The sequence below is a fragment of the Erythrolamprus reginae genome, chromosome 2, assembly GCF_031021105.1.
Source record: "Erythrolamprus reginae isolate rEryReg1 chromosome 2, rEryReg1.hap1, whole genome shotgun sequence".
Taxonomy (NCBI): Eukaryota; Metazoa; Chordata; class Lepidosauria; order Squamata; family Dipsadidae; genus Erythrolamprus; species Erythrolamprus reginae.
In genome coordinates this window covers 193,477,923-193,497,654 of record NC_091951.1, presented here as the reverse complement: position 1 = coordinate 193,497,654, position 19,732 = coordinate 193,477,923, and the positions used below count along the sequence as shown (strand labels likewise).

Sequence of the window (19,732 nt, the reverse complement as noted above, 5' to 3'; positions counted from 1 at the left end):
GTATGCATGCCTGGAATTTTTTGGTGTGAGTGTGTGCGCGAAGCGTTAACCTTTATTATGAATAAAAACCCGGCGCACTGCAAACTGCGTTCTTGATCTGGCCTGGCATCGAGGGCGAAGAACCCGCAATATAGAATCGTTATCTACGGTCCACACGATCACAGCTTGCTAACAAGTTCCGAAAAAACCCGAGTAAGGTGCGTGGGGGGGGGGGGGGGTTGGGGAGACAGCATCGCAATCACTTCCCCGCATCGCCACACAAAGGCCACAACTTCGGGAGGTTAGGGGCGATTGGGCAGTTTTTGAATGGGGGGGGGAGGGGATCTCTGGTCCTTTACATCGGCGTTCTTCGGGGTACCCCTGCCTTGCTTTTCCAACGGATTCTCCCCGAAATCCGCCCGGGAGGGGGGGGGGTGTTTCACAAAATCCTACATCCCAGCAATCACGTTACACGGCAGGAAAGCAGTTCTTCGTCCGTTGCAGCGCCTGCGCCCCCCCCCCCCCCCGACGCTCCTCCACGGAAAACTTTTGCAAACTCCACGGGATTGGATCTCCTTGCTGGAATTGGTCGGATCGCTCGCTTTCCGAGGAGCGGTTAAGATAGAAAGACCGATCGGCTGCTTTTGGCAGCCCGCAGCCACACCCTGCCGGCTGGCACTCGTCCAACCGGGCTGGCTACACCTGGCGCGGAAGGAGGCCGGCGAGCCGTGGGCAGGACGCGGCATTTAAGACGCGCTCGGCTGCAGCGCGCTGTTTCCGAGCGTCTCAAGCCCGATCGGTTTGCAACGATGCTCCTTGCTCGCTGCCTGGGGACGGCGCTCCTGCTTCTGCTGGCCCCGACGACGGGGTGCGGGGTGGCCTTAGCCGCCGCGTCGGAGCCCGACGGCGACGCCGGGCCCGCTTGCCCGCCTTCTTCTGCTTCTCCGGCCGGGTGCGATTCCCCCGAGAGCGACCGCAAAGCCACTTGCGACGACGAGAAAGCCTGCGGGGTCCGGGAGGAAGGCGAAGCCTGCGGCGTCTATACGCCCAGCTGCGCCGTCGGGCTGCGCTGCTTCCCTCGGCCGGGGGAGCGCACGCCTTTGCAAGCCCTGTTGCGCGGGAAAGGCATCTGCTCGACCCAGCTACTCAAAAAAGGAGGCGGCAAAAACCAGACGGAGCCGGAGCCCGTTGCAGGTAACGCCGCGGGTGGGGTGCGCCCCCGAGGGCTTGCAAAACCCGCGACGGGGGAGGTTTGGTTCATAGAATTCTTTATTTGGTTCATAGAATTCTTTACGCTTTGGAAGGGGAGGGGAAAAAAAAAAAAACATCCCTAACGGGCTGCTGTAAGATTTGCGAGGGAAATGATTGAATAGAGCGGGAAGAAAACAATGGAAAAATAATAGCCGTTGTGCAAAAGAACTCTTAAGGCCAATTGCAACAGCTGCGCTGTTACTGTTGTAAGGCCCGGCGGTTGTTGCTCCTGAGGGGAAAATGGCTCCAGCTTGGAATAAAAGAGCGCTCATACTCGAAAGGGAGACACACACACCCTCCTCGTGAACCCCGCCGGATTTGGGGATTTGCTGCTGAATAGGGAAGTTGGGTTTGCGTCGCTGAGGTAAAATATGTTAGGCTGGGGCTGTTGTAGTCCAACTCTGTGTAATGCTGCTCGCCCCAAATCCTGCAGCCCCCCCCCCGTTTGATTTCCCCGTAGTTTTACTTTTATACCTATAAAAGAAATGTGAATCGCAGCGGTTTTTACAACGAGCCGCGTGAGGAATTACCGTGTACGGTTTAAAAAAAATTAAGGTATAATTGTGCGAGTGGACTTTTTAAAAGTTCTCGGCTTTATCTTCCCGGTCTTTTTATTCATGCTTCTTGGGTTCAAGAAAGGAACTGGCACTCCTTCTGACCAGACTCGGCGTTTCTTGAGGACTAGAAGCTTCTCGGGTTCCCCTGGCTTGTCTTCGGGTCGGGGTCGAGATTCTTGCTCTAAACAAGGGGAAATTTGAATTTTGAAATTGAGGGGGAATTACTTGGGCGTGGGGGTCTCCCTCCCTTGCCCAATATGAAACTCTCCTGGGTGTAGAAGATTTAAAGGCGATGTGTCCTGTGTGCAGACAGAAAGGAATCTTTCAGTTGTGTGTGTGTAGGGGGAAGTGGATGATGGGCATTATTATTTATTTAAAAGAATACAGATCAACATTTTGAACCTTGAAGTTCTGCTAGTCCAACTCCCTGCCCAAGCAAGAGACCCTACAGGGGTCCATTTGGGACAAACCCCCCCCCCCAATTGGGACAAACCCCCCCCCCCCCCAATCTCTTCTTAAAAAGAGATTCTGAGATATTTATTTAAGATATTTTAAAAAGTTATTTATTTATTTACATTTAGCTCCAGTATTAAGCAACTGTAGATTCTTGGAGCTACTTGTCTTACTTTTTGCTTAAAGAACTATTACCCACATTCATTGCCAATGCTGAATGGGGGTGATAGCGATGATTATTTCCTTTTTTGCTAGCACATCATCCTCTCCTGTGGAAGAAAATATCCTATAAGGCAGCCTTCCTCAACTTGGTGCCCCTGGGCTGCACCCATCTGATATTCCCAGTAACAATCCCAGCTTATCTGACAGCTGTGGCAAAGTTGGCTTTAAGAGGATCCCAGCCATTAAATTCATGGGAGGAATTTGTGTGTGTGTGGTTTTGCACTTCTGAAATGCAAGTATCCACTAGCTTGTGGTGGACAGAAGTGCACTCTGGGAAAGGGAGGGATCAAATTTGATCTCGGTTAATGCAAGTAGATGGTGGATCTGCCATTACTTGTCTTGTCCCTCTTTTATTGGCTTTGGTTTATGCCTAGAAATTATAGATTCTGTGATCATCCCCTTTCTCTAGTGTGCTGGTACTGGTCTGTGGCAAAAGGACCAGCAATGTAAATATTTATGGCACTTTGCCTAACTAACGTGGGGGAGCGGGTGGGGGGGGGTGCATCCTCAGAGGTTGATATTGGTTGTGACTTCAATTGCATGGGAGGAGGTGTAGACTGAAAACAGGCAACCTGTGGAGTAAATGAACTTTCCTTCCTTATCAGTAAGCTGAAAATGAGCTATATCCACCAAGTGATGGCTGGCTGGCTGGTTTGCTGCTTCTGGGCTTATGCCCATAGATTCAGACTTCAGCAGGAAAATAGGGCTAATAAAGGTTTACGTGAAAAAACTTTTTCTAAAATTTTAAAAATCAATAGAGGAGCAGTGGGCAAAAGAACTTAAAATGCCTGGACTGACTGGTATTTCTGTCTTGGGAAAGAATAATGCAAAGAAACGGCCCAATGCTCAGGCAGCTGTACCTACCACAACTAAATAATGGCACTAAATCACCTTAAATGGCAAAGATGCTGCTAAATAAAAACAGTTTGCCTAATACAGAAAGATGGTAGAAGGAAGAGTGGTAACTGCTGGTGTTTTGGTGGCAAAGGGTTCTAATCTAACTGCCTCAATCTAAAATCTTTTGTCTATGCTAAACTTCAGATCTAAACTCAGTCTATCGAGTCATGAGTAGTGTGTGGATGGTGGAGTCCAACACAATTGAAGAACTCTGGGTTGAAAAATATTGGTTGCAATGATCTTAAAGATCCTATAGAAGTAGTACAAGTAGTCCTCCAATTTATGACCACAGTTGAACCCCAGATTTCTTTTGCAAAGGGAGACATTTGTTAAGTGAATTTTGCCCTGTTTTACGATTCCTCTTGCCACATTTGTTAAGCAAATCACTGCAATTTGATCAGTTAGTAACCCAGTTGTTTTAAGTGAATCTGGCTCCCCCCTTGACTTTGCTTGGCAGAAGGTTCCAAAAGGGGATCACAGGATCTTGAGGCACAGTGACATAAACATGCCAAGCATCTGAATTTTGATCACATGATCATGATGATGCTAGAATGATCGTAACTGTGAAAAGTGGTTATAAGTCACTTTTTTTGTAACTTTGAACAGCCACTGAATGAACTTTTGTAAGTCAGGGACTATCTATACAGTATTGGGTAAAGCTCCACACCTCTTGTATCCATTCTGGAATTCTTGTGCTGTTTGGGGCTACCACTCCTGTCAATCAGGGACCTTAAGTGTGATGCCTGAGGCTGTGGTTCCCCTCCCTCACCCCATAACGCAGAGCAGATCTGGCCCATCCCTTGTAGGGATCCCTTCTTCTTCATTATCTTTCCTGAGAAGTTAAGTGTTTTAAAGCATGAATTCGGCTATCAACCAGTGGTGGGTTCCTACTGGTATGGGTAGCAGCACGCCGATTGCACAATTCTTACACGACAGCTCCGGTCTGTCTTTGCTGGTCCGTGCATGCTGCTATGTTTTGTTTATAATTTTTTCATAATTTTCCACTCTGAGCATGCTCAGAAGGAAAATGGTCCCTCTGCGCATGCGAAGAAGCAAAATCATGCTGGGGATATGTGCGCGAAACATTGTGATGTGCACACAGCACACCAATAGGAAGAGGGAAGCAACCCATCCTGCTATCAACCAATCGGAAGCATGCACTTTTCTGTGCTCTCTTCCTTGATTCGCTGAATCCAGCTTTCCACAATAAATGAGCTTTGCAAGTGGTCGGCTGGGGATTGGTTGGACCATCGTATTGGGAAGCAGCCTAGGATTTTCTAGTCAGCTGGCCCAATTCACATGGTTGGGAGGATCCCCAATTATCTTTCTTTCTCTCTGTCCAATGGTTTATTTATTTAAATATGTTAAAGGGTTAAATAGGGTTCAGGAGGGAAGTGTTTTTAACAGGAAAGTGAACACAAGAACAAGGGGACACAATCTGAAGTTAGTTGGGGGAAAGATCAAAGGCAACATGAGAAAGTATTATTTTACTGAAAGAGTAGTAGATCCTTGGAACAAACTTCCAGCAGACGTGGTTGGTAAATCCACAGTAACCGAATTTAAACATGCCTGGGATAAACATATATCCATTGTAAGATAAAATACAGGAAATAGTAAAAGGGCAGACTAGATGGACCATGGGGTCTTTTTCTGCCGTCAGTCTTCTATGTTTCTACTTCAAAACTTAACTGCAAGCAATGAGATTTGTGTTCTTGGTTGAGGCTGCTGGGATCAAGGCTGTGGGTGAACTCTGCATCTAGGAAAACCCAATGCTGTTTTTCTTAAGATGTGGAACAAACTGTCTCTCTTGTTTGTTAGGATTTATGAGTTATTCGGAGAAATATAGAAACAGAGTCCAAGGCAGCTTCCTTAGCAGAAATATAATAACAGAAGCATCTTTTTTTTTTTTAAAGGAAAAAAGCCCTTGTTTTATTCCCAGGCAATTTGTGACCATTTTCTTTCACTTCCCCAGCTGTGGAATCAACTCAGGAAGACCTTCTCCTTCGTGCCCATCACTCTACGATGCACCAGAGAACAGTTTCGTCACCAGTCTGAAAGTTCAGCAGGGGCTTAGTGGTAAACATAATCTAGAAAATAGATTGATCCCAGATGATTCAGTACTTTAATGGTTATTACTTTTCATGCAACCATCCTAAAAAATATCACTACCAAGCGTCTGAATCACAATCATGTTATTAAATGGATGCTCCAGTGGTCATAAGTGCGAGGACCTGTTATCATTTTCTTCAGCAGAGTTGTAACTTTCAACAGTCGCTGAATGAAAGAATGAATGTGTCAAAGACTACCTGTACTGTCCAACTGTTTTGTTCCTGCTATCAACCTGACAGGCGCACCTTTATAGATGGCCATGTTGATTTGCACTATTTTTTTAAAAAAAAAATCATTTATTTCTAGAGCCAGCATTCATTCATTCTCTTGTCTCCTTGTGTGTCTTATCTCTTAAAATTCCAAAACGGCGCCTTGGAAATCAAGGAAGAATTCTCCTTCTACAGATTCTTAATGCCAGTGGGGTTCTGGTATGGCAACCTTAATATACTGCTCAAAAAAATAAAGGAAACACTCAAATAACACATCCTAAATCTGAATGAATGAAATATTCTCATTGAATACTTTGTTCTGTACAAAGTTGAATGTGCGCATCATGTGAAATTGATTGTCAGTGTTGCTTCCTAAATGGACGGTTTGGTTTCACAGAAGTTTGATTTACTTGGAGTTATATTGTGTTGTTTAAGTGTTCCCTTATTTTTTTGAGCAGTGTATTTCCAAGCAAAAAATACTGTGTATTTGTTTTATTTATAGATGCTTGATCAGCTTTAGTGAGTAGCTTCAGAGGTTAAAAGAATTAACATAAACACATGAAAATCAAATTACCAGAGTACCACTGTCTCTTCGCAGAGATGAGGAAATAACTCCTTTTTTTCTTTTCTGTCTTTGGCAACTAGTTGCTGAAATTCTAATTTTATTCAAAGTGACTTCATAGAATGAAAGCCAGGAAGAGTGGACGGGCAGTCAAAAAATGCAGGAGCCAGGCATGGCAACCAAAATTTGCTAGTGTCCTGTAAGAGTGGATGAATTCTCGTAGACTTATTAAAAAAGAGAAATAATAAAACCAGCTTCTTGGAATGGAATATTATGGCACTACTATTCTCTGGATTCCCCAGACTTCTATATTAAGTAAATGTTATCAATTCTGGAGAAAAGAGCTCATGCAAAAGCATTCACAGATTCCAGTGCAATGCTGTTATAGCATCTTTTCAGTTCTGTTAGTATCTTCTATCAGTTCTTGGTCTGGCTGCATGATTGCATTTGTGCAGATTGCTTTCCGTAATTCACCTTTTCTATCTTTCAAATGTTTGCACATTAACAGATGAGCAGTTTTTAAAAATATACTTTATTAGCAGTTTTGACTATCTGACATCTTTAAGGAAAGAAACTTCTTTCTTTTAAGTGTTTTTGTTCTAGCTTGCTGTTTTCCTTTCTCCTTCAAATTGGCCAACTCTTTAAGACAAAGTGGTCTGAGCTGATATTTTCTGGGTAGGTTAGGGCCAGAGTTCCCAGCCGAGAATCATTGGGGTGAGTTTTAATTTTTTTTTACATCTAGAGAGCCCAGGATGGGAAGGGCTGCCTTCAGCCTCTTAATTTGGAGGTTGTAAGGAAAGCCAGCAGTGCTAATAGAACCTGTGGTCAGCAAGTCATGCAAATGATATACCTAATGATACATTTTTATCCTCAATTAAATTTAGGCTATTTTAGGACTTTTCTGGTGGGGGAAGAGATTATACTTTCAGCTGAGTATTATTCGGAGTAAATATACAGTATGTTTTAAATGAGCAAAAATGTATCTTAACAATATTTTTTGTAAATCCATCAGAATGCTACTCTCATGTCTTTCATGTTTCTAGCTCTTGTTAGCGCAGGAAGATTCTTTAAAAGCTATTTTGATTATGAGGTGCACAGAAACTTTATTGAATGGTTATCTCTGGGTTCATATACATTTAGCAATAATCTGTCCCCTTTCCCTCAAAAAAAGCAATGGCAATTAGAAAAATCCTAGCATTCATTCCATTAGACCAAGCTCATGAAGTATAAATAATAATTTCTAGTGTTCCTAATTAATGTGCCAAATTTCTTTACTTGTAGCATTTGAGTTGCTTTACTTTCATGAAATTGCTGCAAGGATGTTATAATCAACAAACTATCAATCATTGCCATGTTTTTCTGGAATATAGATAGTCTTCAACTTACAATAGTTCATTTAATGACTGAAATTTTAAAACAGCCGGGGGGCTTCTTGGAGGCCTCCCGAATGCCGAACCCGGAAGTTCGGGTTTGGCGGTCGGGTTCAGGAGGACGCTGAGAAGCCCCCCGGCTGTTTTAAAAGGTGACAGCCGGGCGGCGGGGCTTCTCAGCGGCCTCCTGAACCCGAACTTTTGCTGAACCTCCGGGTTCGGCGTTCGGGAGGCCGCCGAGAAGCCCCGCCGCCCGGCTGTCACCTTTTGAAACAGCCGGGGGGCTTCTCGGCGGCCTCCCAAACGCCGAACCCAGAAGTTCGGGTTTGGCGTTGGGGAGGCTGCCGAGAAGCCCCCCGGCTGTTTCAAAAGGTGACAGCCGGGCGGCGGGGTTTTTTTGCGGGTTTTTTTCGTTGCATGAATTAATTGATTTTACATTGTTTCCTATGTTGTTTCGTCTTACGAACTTTTCGTCTTACGAACCTCCCTCGGGAACCAATTAGGTTCATAAGACGAGGTATTACTGTACATATAACTATTCATTGTTAGTTTGTTTATATATTGAAAATCCAACTATCTTGTACATACATAGTATTAACAACTATTGCTGTGTCCCAGGGCTCTCATATGTTCTTTTTTTGCTCTCTTCCAACAAGCAAAGTCAGTTAAGAACTGTGTGTGTAACTAACTTAACAATTGCAGTGATTCACTTAACAATGGTGGTTAGAAAAGTCATAAAATGGAGCAAAAAAGTCACTTAACTAATGTTCCACTTTGCAACATTTTTGGGGAATGTAATGGAAGAAAATCTGCAGATGGTGTCCGTTAGATGGACAGGTGACATTCATTTAAACCAAGCTTCTTCCCAAAGCTTGTTTGGGTGACAATTGTTCTTGCTTCCTTGGTTTTGAAAATAAGATCTTAATTGTGTCTGTTTTCTTAAGTCAAAATCTATTTCCATCAAAGATGAGATACATTAATCCTTTGCTTGGGAAAAATTAGATAATTCTCATGAGTGAATCTTTAAATAAATAAATAAATAAATAAATAAAGCACTGTATTTTTCAGAGTGTAAGATGCACCAGAGTATAAGACACACCTTAGTTTTGGGGGAGGAAAATAGGGCGGGTGGGGGGAATCTGCCTAGCAGATATTCATCTGGCTAGCGTCCTTAGTCTGGTTAGCTTGAGCACATTATTTTATCCACTGGTTAGGGCTTTAAAAAAACCTTATTCGGAGCGAGTAACAATGAAAAAAAGCCTGCAAAGGCTTAGGGCTGGAGAAACCATTCTTCAGAGAGAGTAACAATGAAAAAGCCTGCAAGCTGGTAAAAGCTTGTTAGATCATTAGCACCTCGTTACAGCTGGAAAAAAAAGCTTTGAAAAAACTACATTCAGAGTATAAGACATACCCAAATCTTCAGCTTCTTTTAGGGAGGAAAATTGTGTGTCTTATACTCAAAAAAATGCGGTACTTACTATATAACACGGGTTTCTAGGCTGCCTTCAGAATTTGCAGGTAGGCAATCTAGGATGGCAGTCAGATAATGTGTATCCAATAGGTGTGCAGGATTACATAATAATAATAATAATAATAATAATAATAATAATAATAATAATAATAATAATAATTTATTAGACTCGGGGCAGTTCACAGTAATAATAAAAACAATGTTATAGCGAAACAAATCTAATATTAAAAAAGAAAGCATATAAAACCCTATCATATTTAAAAAAACCAAACAACACATACATACCAAACATAAAATATAAAAGCCGGGGGAAGGTGTCTCAACTCCCCCATGCCTGGTGATAAAGGTGGGTCTTGAGTAGTTTGCGAAAGACAAGGAGGGTGGGGGCAGTTCTAATCTCCGGGGGGAGCTGATTCCAGAGGGCCGGGGCCGCCACAGAGAAGGCTCTTCCCCTGGGGCCCGCCAAACGACATTGTTTAGTTGACGGGACCTGGAGAAGGCCAACTGTGTGGGATCTTATCGGTCGCTGGGATTCATGCGGTAGCAGGTGGTTCCGGAGGTACTCTGGTCCAATGCCATGTAGGGGTTTAAAGGGCATAACCAACACTTTGAATTTGAATGCACTAGATATTTGTGTACAAGAATTTAAATCAAACTAACAGTGTTAGAAATAGTTCCATTGGCCAGCATGAAAAATCCCCAAATGAGAGGAATATATGTTGTAAGAAAACCTTTTGATGCTTTCTTATAAAGAATACTAGCGCTTGAGGTGTCTTTAACCTGTCAACAAGTTAGGTAATTTAGAAAGGCAGGAAAAGAACATAACTTTGAATATAACATTCTACTATATTTGAGCTGGGGAACAGTTCTAGGCACCATCTGGAGATTGTAGCTGTCAGAGTCTCTAACAAAATTTGGTCTTTGAATTATTCTAAGAACTGAAGTGAAAGTTCAGTAATCCAGGAATTCCTAGGCTGCTCTTGGTGTTTGGTACTAGATTGGTGGTGGCATTAATTGGTTGAGACACCCTGAATTATGGAAAGAGGCTAAAGGGAGGCCATAATTGGTTTAATTGTAGACATGGAAAGAACAAGTAATTTTCATGAAGGTGGTGGCTCCTGTAAAAAGCAGAAGCTGAGGACTGCAGAGAAATACTCTCCAGGAAAAATATCCCATTAAGATAGGCCTTGACATGCGATGGAAATTCCGGTTTTAATTGTGGTCATAAGTCAGTGTGGTTGTAAAGCAAGTGACTGGACCCAATTTTAGGACCGTTTTTATTACTGTCGTTAAAGAAATCAGATGGCCATTTAGTGAAACCAGCCTTCCCAATTGACTTTGCTTGTCAGAAGCTGGCTGGGAAACTCACAAATTGTGATCACTTACCTGCCTCTGCTGCAACCATCATCAGTGGAAACTAGTTGCCCAGTGACCGAATCGTGATTATGTGAACTTCGGGGTAATGCGATCGTTCTGACTTCAAGGATGATGTGCAGGTCTCTTTTTCAAAAGCCATCGTATCTTCAAAATGATTATTAAACAAAAGGTCCATAAATTAAGGACTATCTGTAAGGTACACCCAATAGGTGAGGCAATAGAGCAGTGGCTTAGAATGCTATCGTTGGCGCCATTCTAAGCTTTTGGTCATGTGACCCAGAGTAGAATGTTTGCAGCTTGTAGCTTGTTCAGCAATAACAAATTCATATGCTGGGCCTGCGTTTACAACCAAGTCAAGTGGAGAGAATGGTGAGATCAGCAAAAGAAACTCTTTCACTCATGGACCCAGGCGATTGGCAAACCTAAATCGATAAATTTTTATTAGTGCAGCATATCACTCCTCTACCAGTAGAAGTCCTTTCAAACTTCACCGACTATGGTCCCACCTAGATCAGCTACACCTTAACTACTCTGCCGAGGCCCCAGTAGACTAACAGTATAGGGCAGGGGTCGACAAAGTTGTTCAGAATCTAGGAGCCAGCCAAAAAATTTAGGAGCCAGGTTACTGGTCGGAAGTCACCGCGCACGCGGCCGGAGGAGGAATGAACAAAACCTCACGCCGGGAGGGGAGGGGCTTCCGCTTCTCTCCGAAGGCGGGTGAGCGGCCAAGATCGGAGCGTCTGTGTGCGGTGGGGGGGAGTGAAGGGGTTCGAGTAGGAGGCGGAATGGAGGCAAGGGCGGGAGGGAGAGACGCACGCAAGCGCAGGGGACGCTGGGAAAGCAGCTCGCTCCGAGGTTGATGGGCGGAGCTACGGAAGCCAAGATGTACCATTTCTGGGCGTAAACACAAGGCGGGAAAAATATACTGTATACATACAGTACAGCAGGCAACATTTTCTAGGCGCCAGACAACATTTTCTAGGCGCCACTGGCGACCAGGCGCCTGGGTTTGTCGATACCTGGTATAGGGTATCAGGTTTATGCCCACAACTATGCTGAGAATCCTCTCCTGCCACAGTCAAAGAGCTCGAGGACAGTAGAAGCTGGAGGCAACACGTTGACCAACTCCGAGGCCCACTCAGCTGCTCCACTCTTACGCTTAACCAACAGGAGCAATCACTCACTCTTAACAGAGAGAACTCAAGCCAACCAAGTTCGGAAGACTTTCCTAGTGACGCTCATGCCAGGGGGCAGCTCCAAGCGAACCGGTTCTCGAAGCTCCAGCCACACCTCAGGCCAAAATCCAGAAGCTTCCATTGGTTGGGGCCAGGAGCAACAGAAGTTCATCTGACATGACTGCTCACCCAGCTCCCAACTGATCTGAGCAAATCTAAAAAAAACAACTAAATGCCCTGCCTATCTATCTGCATGATAGATACACATTGGATTAGCCCAACTAAGAGGGGAGGTGTGTTACATTTTCAGACTGAAGCACACAGGCTTCAGTTAGGTCCACCATTTTGGAGGGAAAATACTGACTGCTGATTGGCTAGACTGTCTGGCAGCTCCCTATAAAACGGACTGTCAGAGTCTTTGCTGGGTTGTAAATAGTTGCCAAATAAAGAGCTGTTGTTTTGAAGCCAGTTCTTTCTGCCTCTTCCATTCACTCTATCTAACAGATCCCCCCCCCCAAACTTTCCCAGAGATACATAAATAAGCCCAAGCAAGACATATGCATAAAGCCGAGGTCTTCAAACTTGTTAACTTTAACACTTGTGGACTTCAACTCCCGGAATTCTCCAGCCACCATAGCTGACAGGAATTCTGGGAGTTGAAGTCCACAAATATTAAAGTTGCCAAGTTTGGGGATCCCTGGCATATACTGTACCTTGATTTAGATCATCCCTGTCTCATTATCTCTGTCTCACACACACATACAGTACATCCTTATTAGAATCTGGGAAGAAAATACTGCATATAACACCCTGCAGCTACATCCTGTGGCCACTGCTGGTAACAACATTGAAATTATTTTTTATTCTTATTTTTTTCTAACACAGCGGAATGATATAAAAGGTAAAAATAATATAAAGGGAGTTGGAATGCTGCCTGTCCATCGGAAATATTTATTTACTTATTTACTTTCACTAACACACAACTTAATTCTGTGAATCAAAGGTGCTTTGCACACACTACGAATAGATCATTCACAAAACACCAGACGTTTGAATGATGTTGGTGACATGTAAATGCAATTAAAATACAAAAGCATAAAGGTTCCTCCGCATATGTGTGGTAGTTGTTTTCTGGGTCTAGGGGCGGTGCTTATTCCCATTTCAAAACCAAAGAGCCAGTGCTGTCCAAAGACATCTCCGTGGTCATGTTGCCGGCATGACTAAACACCAAAGGAGTCTAGAACGCCGTTATCTCCTCAGCAGAGATGGTCCCTCTTTTTCTACTTGCATTTTTCAAACTGCTAGGTTGACAGAAGCTTGGACAAGTAACAGGAGCTTACTCCGTTAAGCAGCACTAGAGATTTGAATTGCTGAACTGCTGAACTTCTGATCAACAAGCTCAGTGTCTTAGCCACTGAGCCACCTCATCCTAAAAAGAAGCATACATTAAACTAACTGGGCTTTAATCAGAGCATTAGAACCCACTATCTTTTTTTGAACTTCTCCTTAAAGGCAATGCAAAGCTGTGTTTCTGTACCAGTTGTGATAAAATCCTGAAGTGCATGAAGATAGAGCTGATGTTGAATATTTTTGTCCTTGGCTTTAATTTTTAAAAAAAGTTGTATTCTGTTTCTATTCTTCTAGGTGATAGCAGAAGGGAAAATTACCAGACAGATAATCCAACTCTGGAACCTCTCCTCCTTCAGATCCAAGACCCTTTGCCAACTGTCATGGTGGACAAACCACAGATACAACAGGACCCCCTAAATAATGGTATTAAACAGGAATTTGATATGGTGAGTGAAATGAGAGGCCTGATCTTGGGCACCAAGCCCTGGAAGAGAATAAATTGGGTTTACCTTTTCCTTCTCATGCGTTGCTGGAATTCAAGCGTCTTGCTCTCTGTAGTCTTTGCTTCATAGCAGTGCTGAGACTTAATTAAGCTTAGAGTCCTGCACATGATTGCTTTTGGGGGAATCTGCATCTCAATTTCCCTTTCCCAATCTTCATATTCAGCAAAGAATATAGTTTTTGTAATGCGTGTGAGATTGCCAAGAAATGCTCCAGCTTTTTAATGAGCCCCGAATACATAAAGAGTAAATGTAAAGGTTTCCCTTGCACATACATGCTAGTCATTCCTGACTCTAGGGGGCAGTGCTCATCTCAATTTCCAAGCCAAAGAGCCAGTGCTGTCTGATGATTCCGTGGTCATGTGGCCGGCATGACTAAACGCCAAAGGTGCACAGAATGCTGTTACCTTCCCACCAAATTGGTCCCAAATTTTCTACTCGCATTTTTACATGCTTTCGATACATGCTAGGTTGGCAAAATCTGGGGCAACTAACGGGAGCTCGCTCTGTTATGCGGCCCTAGGAATTCGAACTGCCAAGCTAGTGAGTTAAAAGGCAGTATGCTAGGGAGAAAGAGTCCACACCCCAACGTGATTGCTTTTGGGGCGGGGGATGGTTTCTTATGAGCTGCAGGTACGTGTGCTCACGGCTCACACAAATCCATTTGTGCAAATAGAGCTGTGTGAATGCCTACAAGTGGACCTGCGCAGGTGCTCTCTTGTCTGCTGTTTGAATGGCCCAGTTCTGAAGGGGCCATAATCTGGGCTTTGGGATCCTCTGACATCGAGTGCTACTAACATTACCTAGAGCAGTGGTTCTCAACCTTTCTAATGCCACAACCCTTTAATACAGTTCCTTATGTTGTGACCCCCAACCATAAGTCTAGCGCCAATTCTCCCAACAGATTTAAGCTGACTGGCCGGAAGGTCAGAGGGATACCCCCACTATAAATGCCTGATTGGTTGGATTGTAAAAATATGTTCCAAGGTGCCAGAATAGAAGCTTTAGTTCCTAAGACCATGGGAAATTTGTCTTTTCCCATGGTCTTAGGCGATCCCTATGAAACAATCATTCGACCCTCAAAGGGGTTGTGACCCCCAAAGTTGAGAACCACTGACCTAGAGGCAAATACAGTGTACCTATATTTAAGGCCTGCCCATCCTCATGCAGTCCAGTGGTTTTCTCCTTTCAATCAGTAACTTATTCTTTTTTTCATAGGGTCCCTGCCGCAGGCATTTGGCAGCCATCTTGCAGGAGCTGAAAGCCCCCCTCTACCTGAACGGCGAAGATATCTTCATTCCCAATTGTGACACCAAAGGCTTTTATAGGAGAAAGCAGGTATCTATTTTAAACATGGTTTTAAAGCGAAGGAAGCTGTTCCGGGTCTTTAAGGGAAGATGTAGTGATGCAGGCAAAACTGAGCTTTGGGCTGGAATGTCAAAGAAATCCATGCAGTGAGCTTCCCACAGTGGGAGAAAGGGGGATGAAAAATTTACAAAATGTCCAAAGCCCAATGAGATTGCCGGTATACTCCAGTTTGAATTAGAGGAGTAACATAGAACTGATTAACCAGTCTTGCTCTTTATGTTGTTGTTAGTTGGTAGGTCGTGTCCGATCTGTTATCTACCATCCTCTGGAGTCCATTTAAGCTCACACCTACTGCTTCAGTGACTTCATCCAGCCACCTCATTCTCTGCTCCTTACAACATGTTAAGTTATGGCTTAAAGTCTACTGGAGAAAGCTTTCTTTCTTTTTTTCTTTCTTTTTTTCTTTCTTTTTTTCTTTCTTTTTTTCTTTCTTTCTTTCTTTTCTTCTTTCTTTTCTGTCCCCTTGTTCTTATGTTCACTTTCCTATTAAAAACACTTCCCTCCTGAACCTTATTTAACCCTTCAGCATATTTAAATGTTTCGATCATGTCCCCCCCTTTCCCTTCTGTCATCTAGGCCAGTGATTTTCAACCTTTTTTGAGCTGCGGCACATTTTTTACATTTACAAAATCCTGGGGCACACCACCAACCAAAATGACACAAAATGACACTCTAAGACACTCTCCTCTCTTTTTCCATCCCTGTCTCCCCACCCCTTGTGTGTGTGTGTGTGTGTGTATACACACTCTTGAACCATTTCCAAAAACAGGTGAGGGCTGGGTTTTTCAACTTTCTTATTCTTTGGGTGCTTTTTATCATATGCTTTAAATCAAGATTCACTTCTCTCTCTCTTTTGTTTCTCTCTCTTTCTCATTCTCTGTCTCAATCATTGTCTCATTTCTTTTTTCCTCCCCTTTTTGCTCATTTCTTTCTCTCACACTCTCCCTTCCTCTCCTTTTCTCTCTCTCTCTCTCTCTTGCTTTTTTCTCTCTTTCTCTCTCTTGCTTTATCTTTCTCTTTTCTTTCTCTCTTGTTTTCTCTCTCACTCTCTTTCTCTCTTTCTCTCTCTCTTGCTTTCTCTCTCTCTCTCTCAGCAAAAAGTTTCGAGACTGGAACCTGACCTTCCTTCTCCGCGGCACACCTGACCATGTCTCGCGGCACACTAGTGTGCCACGGCACACTGGTTGAAAAACACTGATCTAGGCTATACAGATTGAGTTCATTAAGTCTTTCCTGATAAGTTTTATGCTTAAGATCTTCCACCATTTTTGTAGTCCGTCTTTGGACCCGTTCAATTTTATCAGTATCTTTTTGTAGGTGAGGTCTCCAGAACTGAACACAGTATTCCAAATGTGGTCTCACCAGCGCTCTATACAGCGGGATCACAATCTCCCTCTTCCTGCTTGTTATAGCTCTAACTATGCAGCCAAGCATTTTACTTGCATTCCCCACCGCCTGACCACAATGTTCACCCATTTTGAGACTGTCAGAAATCACTACCCCTAAATCCTTCTCTTCTAAAGTTTTTGTTAACACAGAACTGCCAATACAATACTTAGATTGAGGATTCCTTTTCCCCAAGTGCATTATTTTACATTTGGAAACAGATAAGATTTATCAAATTTAGCAGATGAGATTTATCAAGATTTAGTAAATAAGATTTATTATGATCTGCTTCAAATTAGCCATATTATTATTTTTTAACATATAAAAGCATAATGTAAAGAAATCCATTCTTCTAAAGTGAGTATTGCTTCTCTGTAGTTCTACGTTTTCAAGAAAAATCATTTTGTTGTTGAAAAGGGTCTTGTCTTCTCCACAGTGCAGGACCTCCAAAGGTCAGAAGAGAGGCCGATGCTGGTGTGTGGATAAGAGAGGCCATCGGTTGGAAGGGCTGGAAGAAAGCCCCCTCTGCCTGCTTGCTAACAATGACTGAGGATGCAGAAAGACCAGAGGCCACCATGGTCCAGCAGCAGAATTCTTGACTGAGGGGACTCGTCTTATTAGAACAGTCACGGAAAATGTTTGCTTGTAATTTATTTGCAGAGTTGTTGCCTTGTTGGGAACCTGTCTTCCCCAGGATAATTTTGGAGCTCTTATGGTGTCTAATAATACTCTACAAAAGACTGCTCAGAGAAATTGCAGACTGGGGTCTTCTTAACTGCATGACCGAAGAGGGGGTCTTGAATAAGCTACCGGTAGTTGCATTATAGCAATAATGCTGGCACTTGAATCAATTCTCTTATACCAGTAAAAATGCTTATACCAGTAAAGGAACAAGAATAGCCAGTTCCTGGAGGTGCAGTGTGTATACTTGGGCAACCTTCTATAAATTGTGTAGGGAGATCATCTTATATGTGCTACCAAAGAGATGTGTTTTGAGGAAAGGGTTTTAACAGCACAATTGTAGTACTCATTAGGGCTGACGTAGGAAAAAGTAAAATTTGGCCAGGTTTTTAATGGCCAATATCTACACTTTAAGCAAGAAAATGAAAGTGGTACAGATACTGGAAATGAGATGTATAGAAGTTTGAGTTGTAGCTTTTAATGTTTTTCGCACTCTCCCTTGTGTTCCGTTTCATGGCTCTCTCCAGCATATCCTTTTAAAAAGTTATCTGGATGATAGGAAAACTTGAAAGCTGCCTTCCACACGGAAAAGAAATGGATGATGGATTGTCCCCATTTTCCATAATGTGCTTTAATTTAATGTGTTTAAATAGATATGTCTCTATTTCTATATGTTTTACTATAAGTTTGGTTTCAATAAATTGGATAATTATGCCATTTTAATGATTTGCTGATATTTTAAATCCCCGATGTGAGGAACCTAAAATTATTTCTTTTGGAAAGAGCTTTTTTAAACACTCTGTTGTGTTGAAAATTTAATTTTCACTGGCAAGTGGAATTAATAATCATTTCAAACTGACAGATTGCTTACTTATAAAACATGAAGTATCTGCTTAATAATTGAGTGGTTTTATTTACTTCTAAATGTACTCTTTAAGAGGCTAGCAGTGTCAAGTGTTTTGCTGGATAGAGATTTGAAAACAAAGCTAGTGTAGAAAGATGGAATGGAAAAACAAAGGCCCGAATTGTGCAGCTGGTAAGAAGGGCATGTTGTCCAAATGGATGCAGTCTTACAAATCCCCACAATGGATATGGCTTCCTGTATGTAAACAAAGCATTTGTTATATCAGTCTCTTGGATAGGAGATAACAACTTTAAGGTGATGTACCTTATGATTTTTGACGAATGTATCTTGTCTTTTTATGTACACTGAGAGCATATGCACCAAAGACAAATTCCTTGTGTGTCCAATCACACTCGGCCAATAAAGAATTCTATTCTATTCTATTTTGGATACTAGAAAACTTTGAGTTGGCATACGGTATTCATCTTGATAGGCATAGTCAGCACAAGTATTTAGGATAACTGATTTGTGAGGAAAAAATCTAGCCCATTTGACAGGATGAACATAACATTAAAAGCTTTATGGAGAAAATTACTGGAATATTGGACAATAGTGTTAGACAATAAAATATGCAATGATCTGGCTCACATCTTTGTTTCTGGCATATATTAACCTATGGTTTATAAATCACAGTGGCACAACTAGCAAAGCAAACCACATTATAATGACCATATAAACACCATTATCCTCCCATCTTTTTTAGATTTCTTTGTTGCACTTAAACAAAATGCTTTGTATGACCATTTGATTCTTGTTGCAGTATTACAACTCTGATGTTATAGTTTTGGGCTGGTTTATATAGGAGCATCTAGACAGGCCAACATGTTGAACTGAAACTATAATTTATGATCAAATTAAGTGATGATACTGCATAGCAGTCTCTGAATCACAGGATTTTTTTTACTGAAAGCAAGACATTTAATCTTTAATATTTTAAATGTGAACTTTATAATAACTTCAATGTCAGAGTTTGTTGATGGTTAAAGATATAGTAAATAGATGAGCCTTGCTTCTCTTTTTACTTTATTGCTTATAAAATATGAAAGAAAAATGGGAAAAGCAATCAATAAAAATACATGCATTGTCAAAGAAAAATTCAAAGTGAAAAAAATGCAACAAGGGAAAAAGGTATATCTTGCTCCTCTTAATTAAAAGCATACTGCATGGAAAGTTACCTTTTCTGTAACTTTAAAAGCTATTATACTTTATGTAGTTACCCAGTTCCAGCTAACAAATAATTCTTAAGTTCACATCCTAATAGTAAATAAGAAAGGTGGACACAATTCCTAAACCAAATCATTTGACTGCCTGTTTTAAGCTAAACATTTTAAAATAAACAGTAATCTCAGTCAGGTAATGCTAAAAAGCCAAACTGCTCATCTTTATCATCCATAGCTTCCTTTTGTGCTGGAATTAGAGGGGAGAAATGAGGAGGCAGATTTGACTACTAGGACTGAAATCTGCAAATACTTTGGCTGCAGTGGGGGGAGTCATACAAAAGCTTTTTGAACACAAAAGTTGTGGAGCTGTTTTGGGCATTGCAAAAGGATCATTTAACAAAGTTGAAATCTGGATCATGTGAATTGGAAAATACTGAATTAGGTTTCTCCTTTATCTGCCAAATTCGAGCATACATACCATAGATGTTGTTCATCATTCACTCCACACAGCACTTATCTCAACACAGCACCTCTCAGTGAAATCAGTTGTAAAATTGAGTGTGTTTGTTGGGAAATATCTCTTCTGCACTCTGACCAAGCTTCATCAGCCAATAGTTCAAAAAGCACATTTGTTTTTCACTTTTGGAAACTCATTGCCAACTTCATTCATTGTATACTCAACTCAGTCACCAGGACAACATAACAAATAATTCAGCAAATAATTTGTGGTAGAAACCTTTCAGTCAAGGAG

General features: G+C 42.2%; 1 protein-coding gene across 1 annotated transcript; it reads left to right on the top strand.

Annotated features, from left to right (window-relative positions):
- The first annotated feature begins 256 nt into the window (after nucleotides 1–256).
- Nucleotides 257–18,204, top strand: IGFBP6 (insulin like growth factor binding protein 6). Its single transcript, XM_070740976.1, has 4 exons — nucleotides 257–1,173; nucleotides 13,277–13,428; nucleotides 14,701–14,820; nucleotides 16,673–18,204. The coding sequence occupies exons 1-4, from the start codon at nucleotides 789–791 to the stop codon at nucleotides 16,784–16,786; spliced, it is 771 nt and encodes a 256-aa protein (XP_070597077.1). The 5' UTR covers nucleotides 257–788; the 3' UTR covers nucleotides 16,787–18,204.
- Nucleotides 18,205–19,732: the final 1,528 nt, after the last annotated feature.

What these genes read in the sequence shown, in the direction of transcription:
- IGFBP6 (XM_070740976.1), top strand. Translation starts at nt 789, where the DNA reads ATGCTCCTTGCTCGCTGCCTGGGGACGGCGCTCCTGCTTCTGCTGGCC. An exon ending in TTAAACAGGAATTTGATATG is followed by an intron (nt 13,429 to 14,700) that starts GTGAGTGAAATG and finishes TTTTTTTCATAG; the next exon opens with GGTCCCTGCCGCAGGCATTT. An exon ending in GCTTTTATAGGAGAAAGCAG is followed by an intron (nt 14,821 to 16,672) that starts GTATCTATTTTA and finishes TCTTCTCCACAG; the next exon opens with TGCAGGACCTCCAAAGGTCA.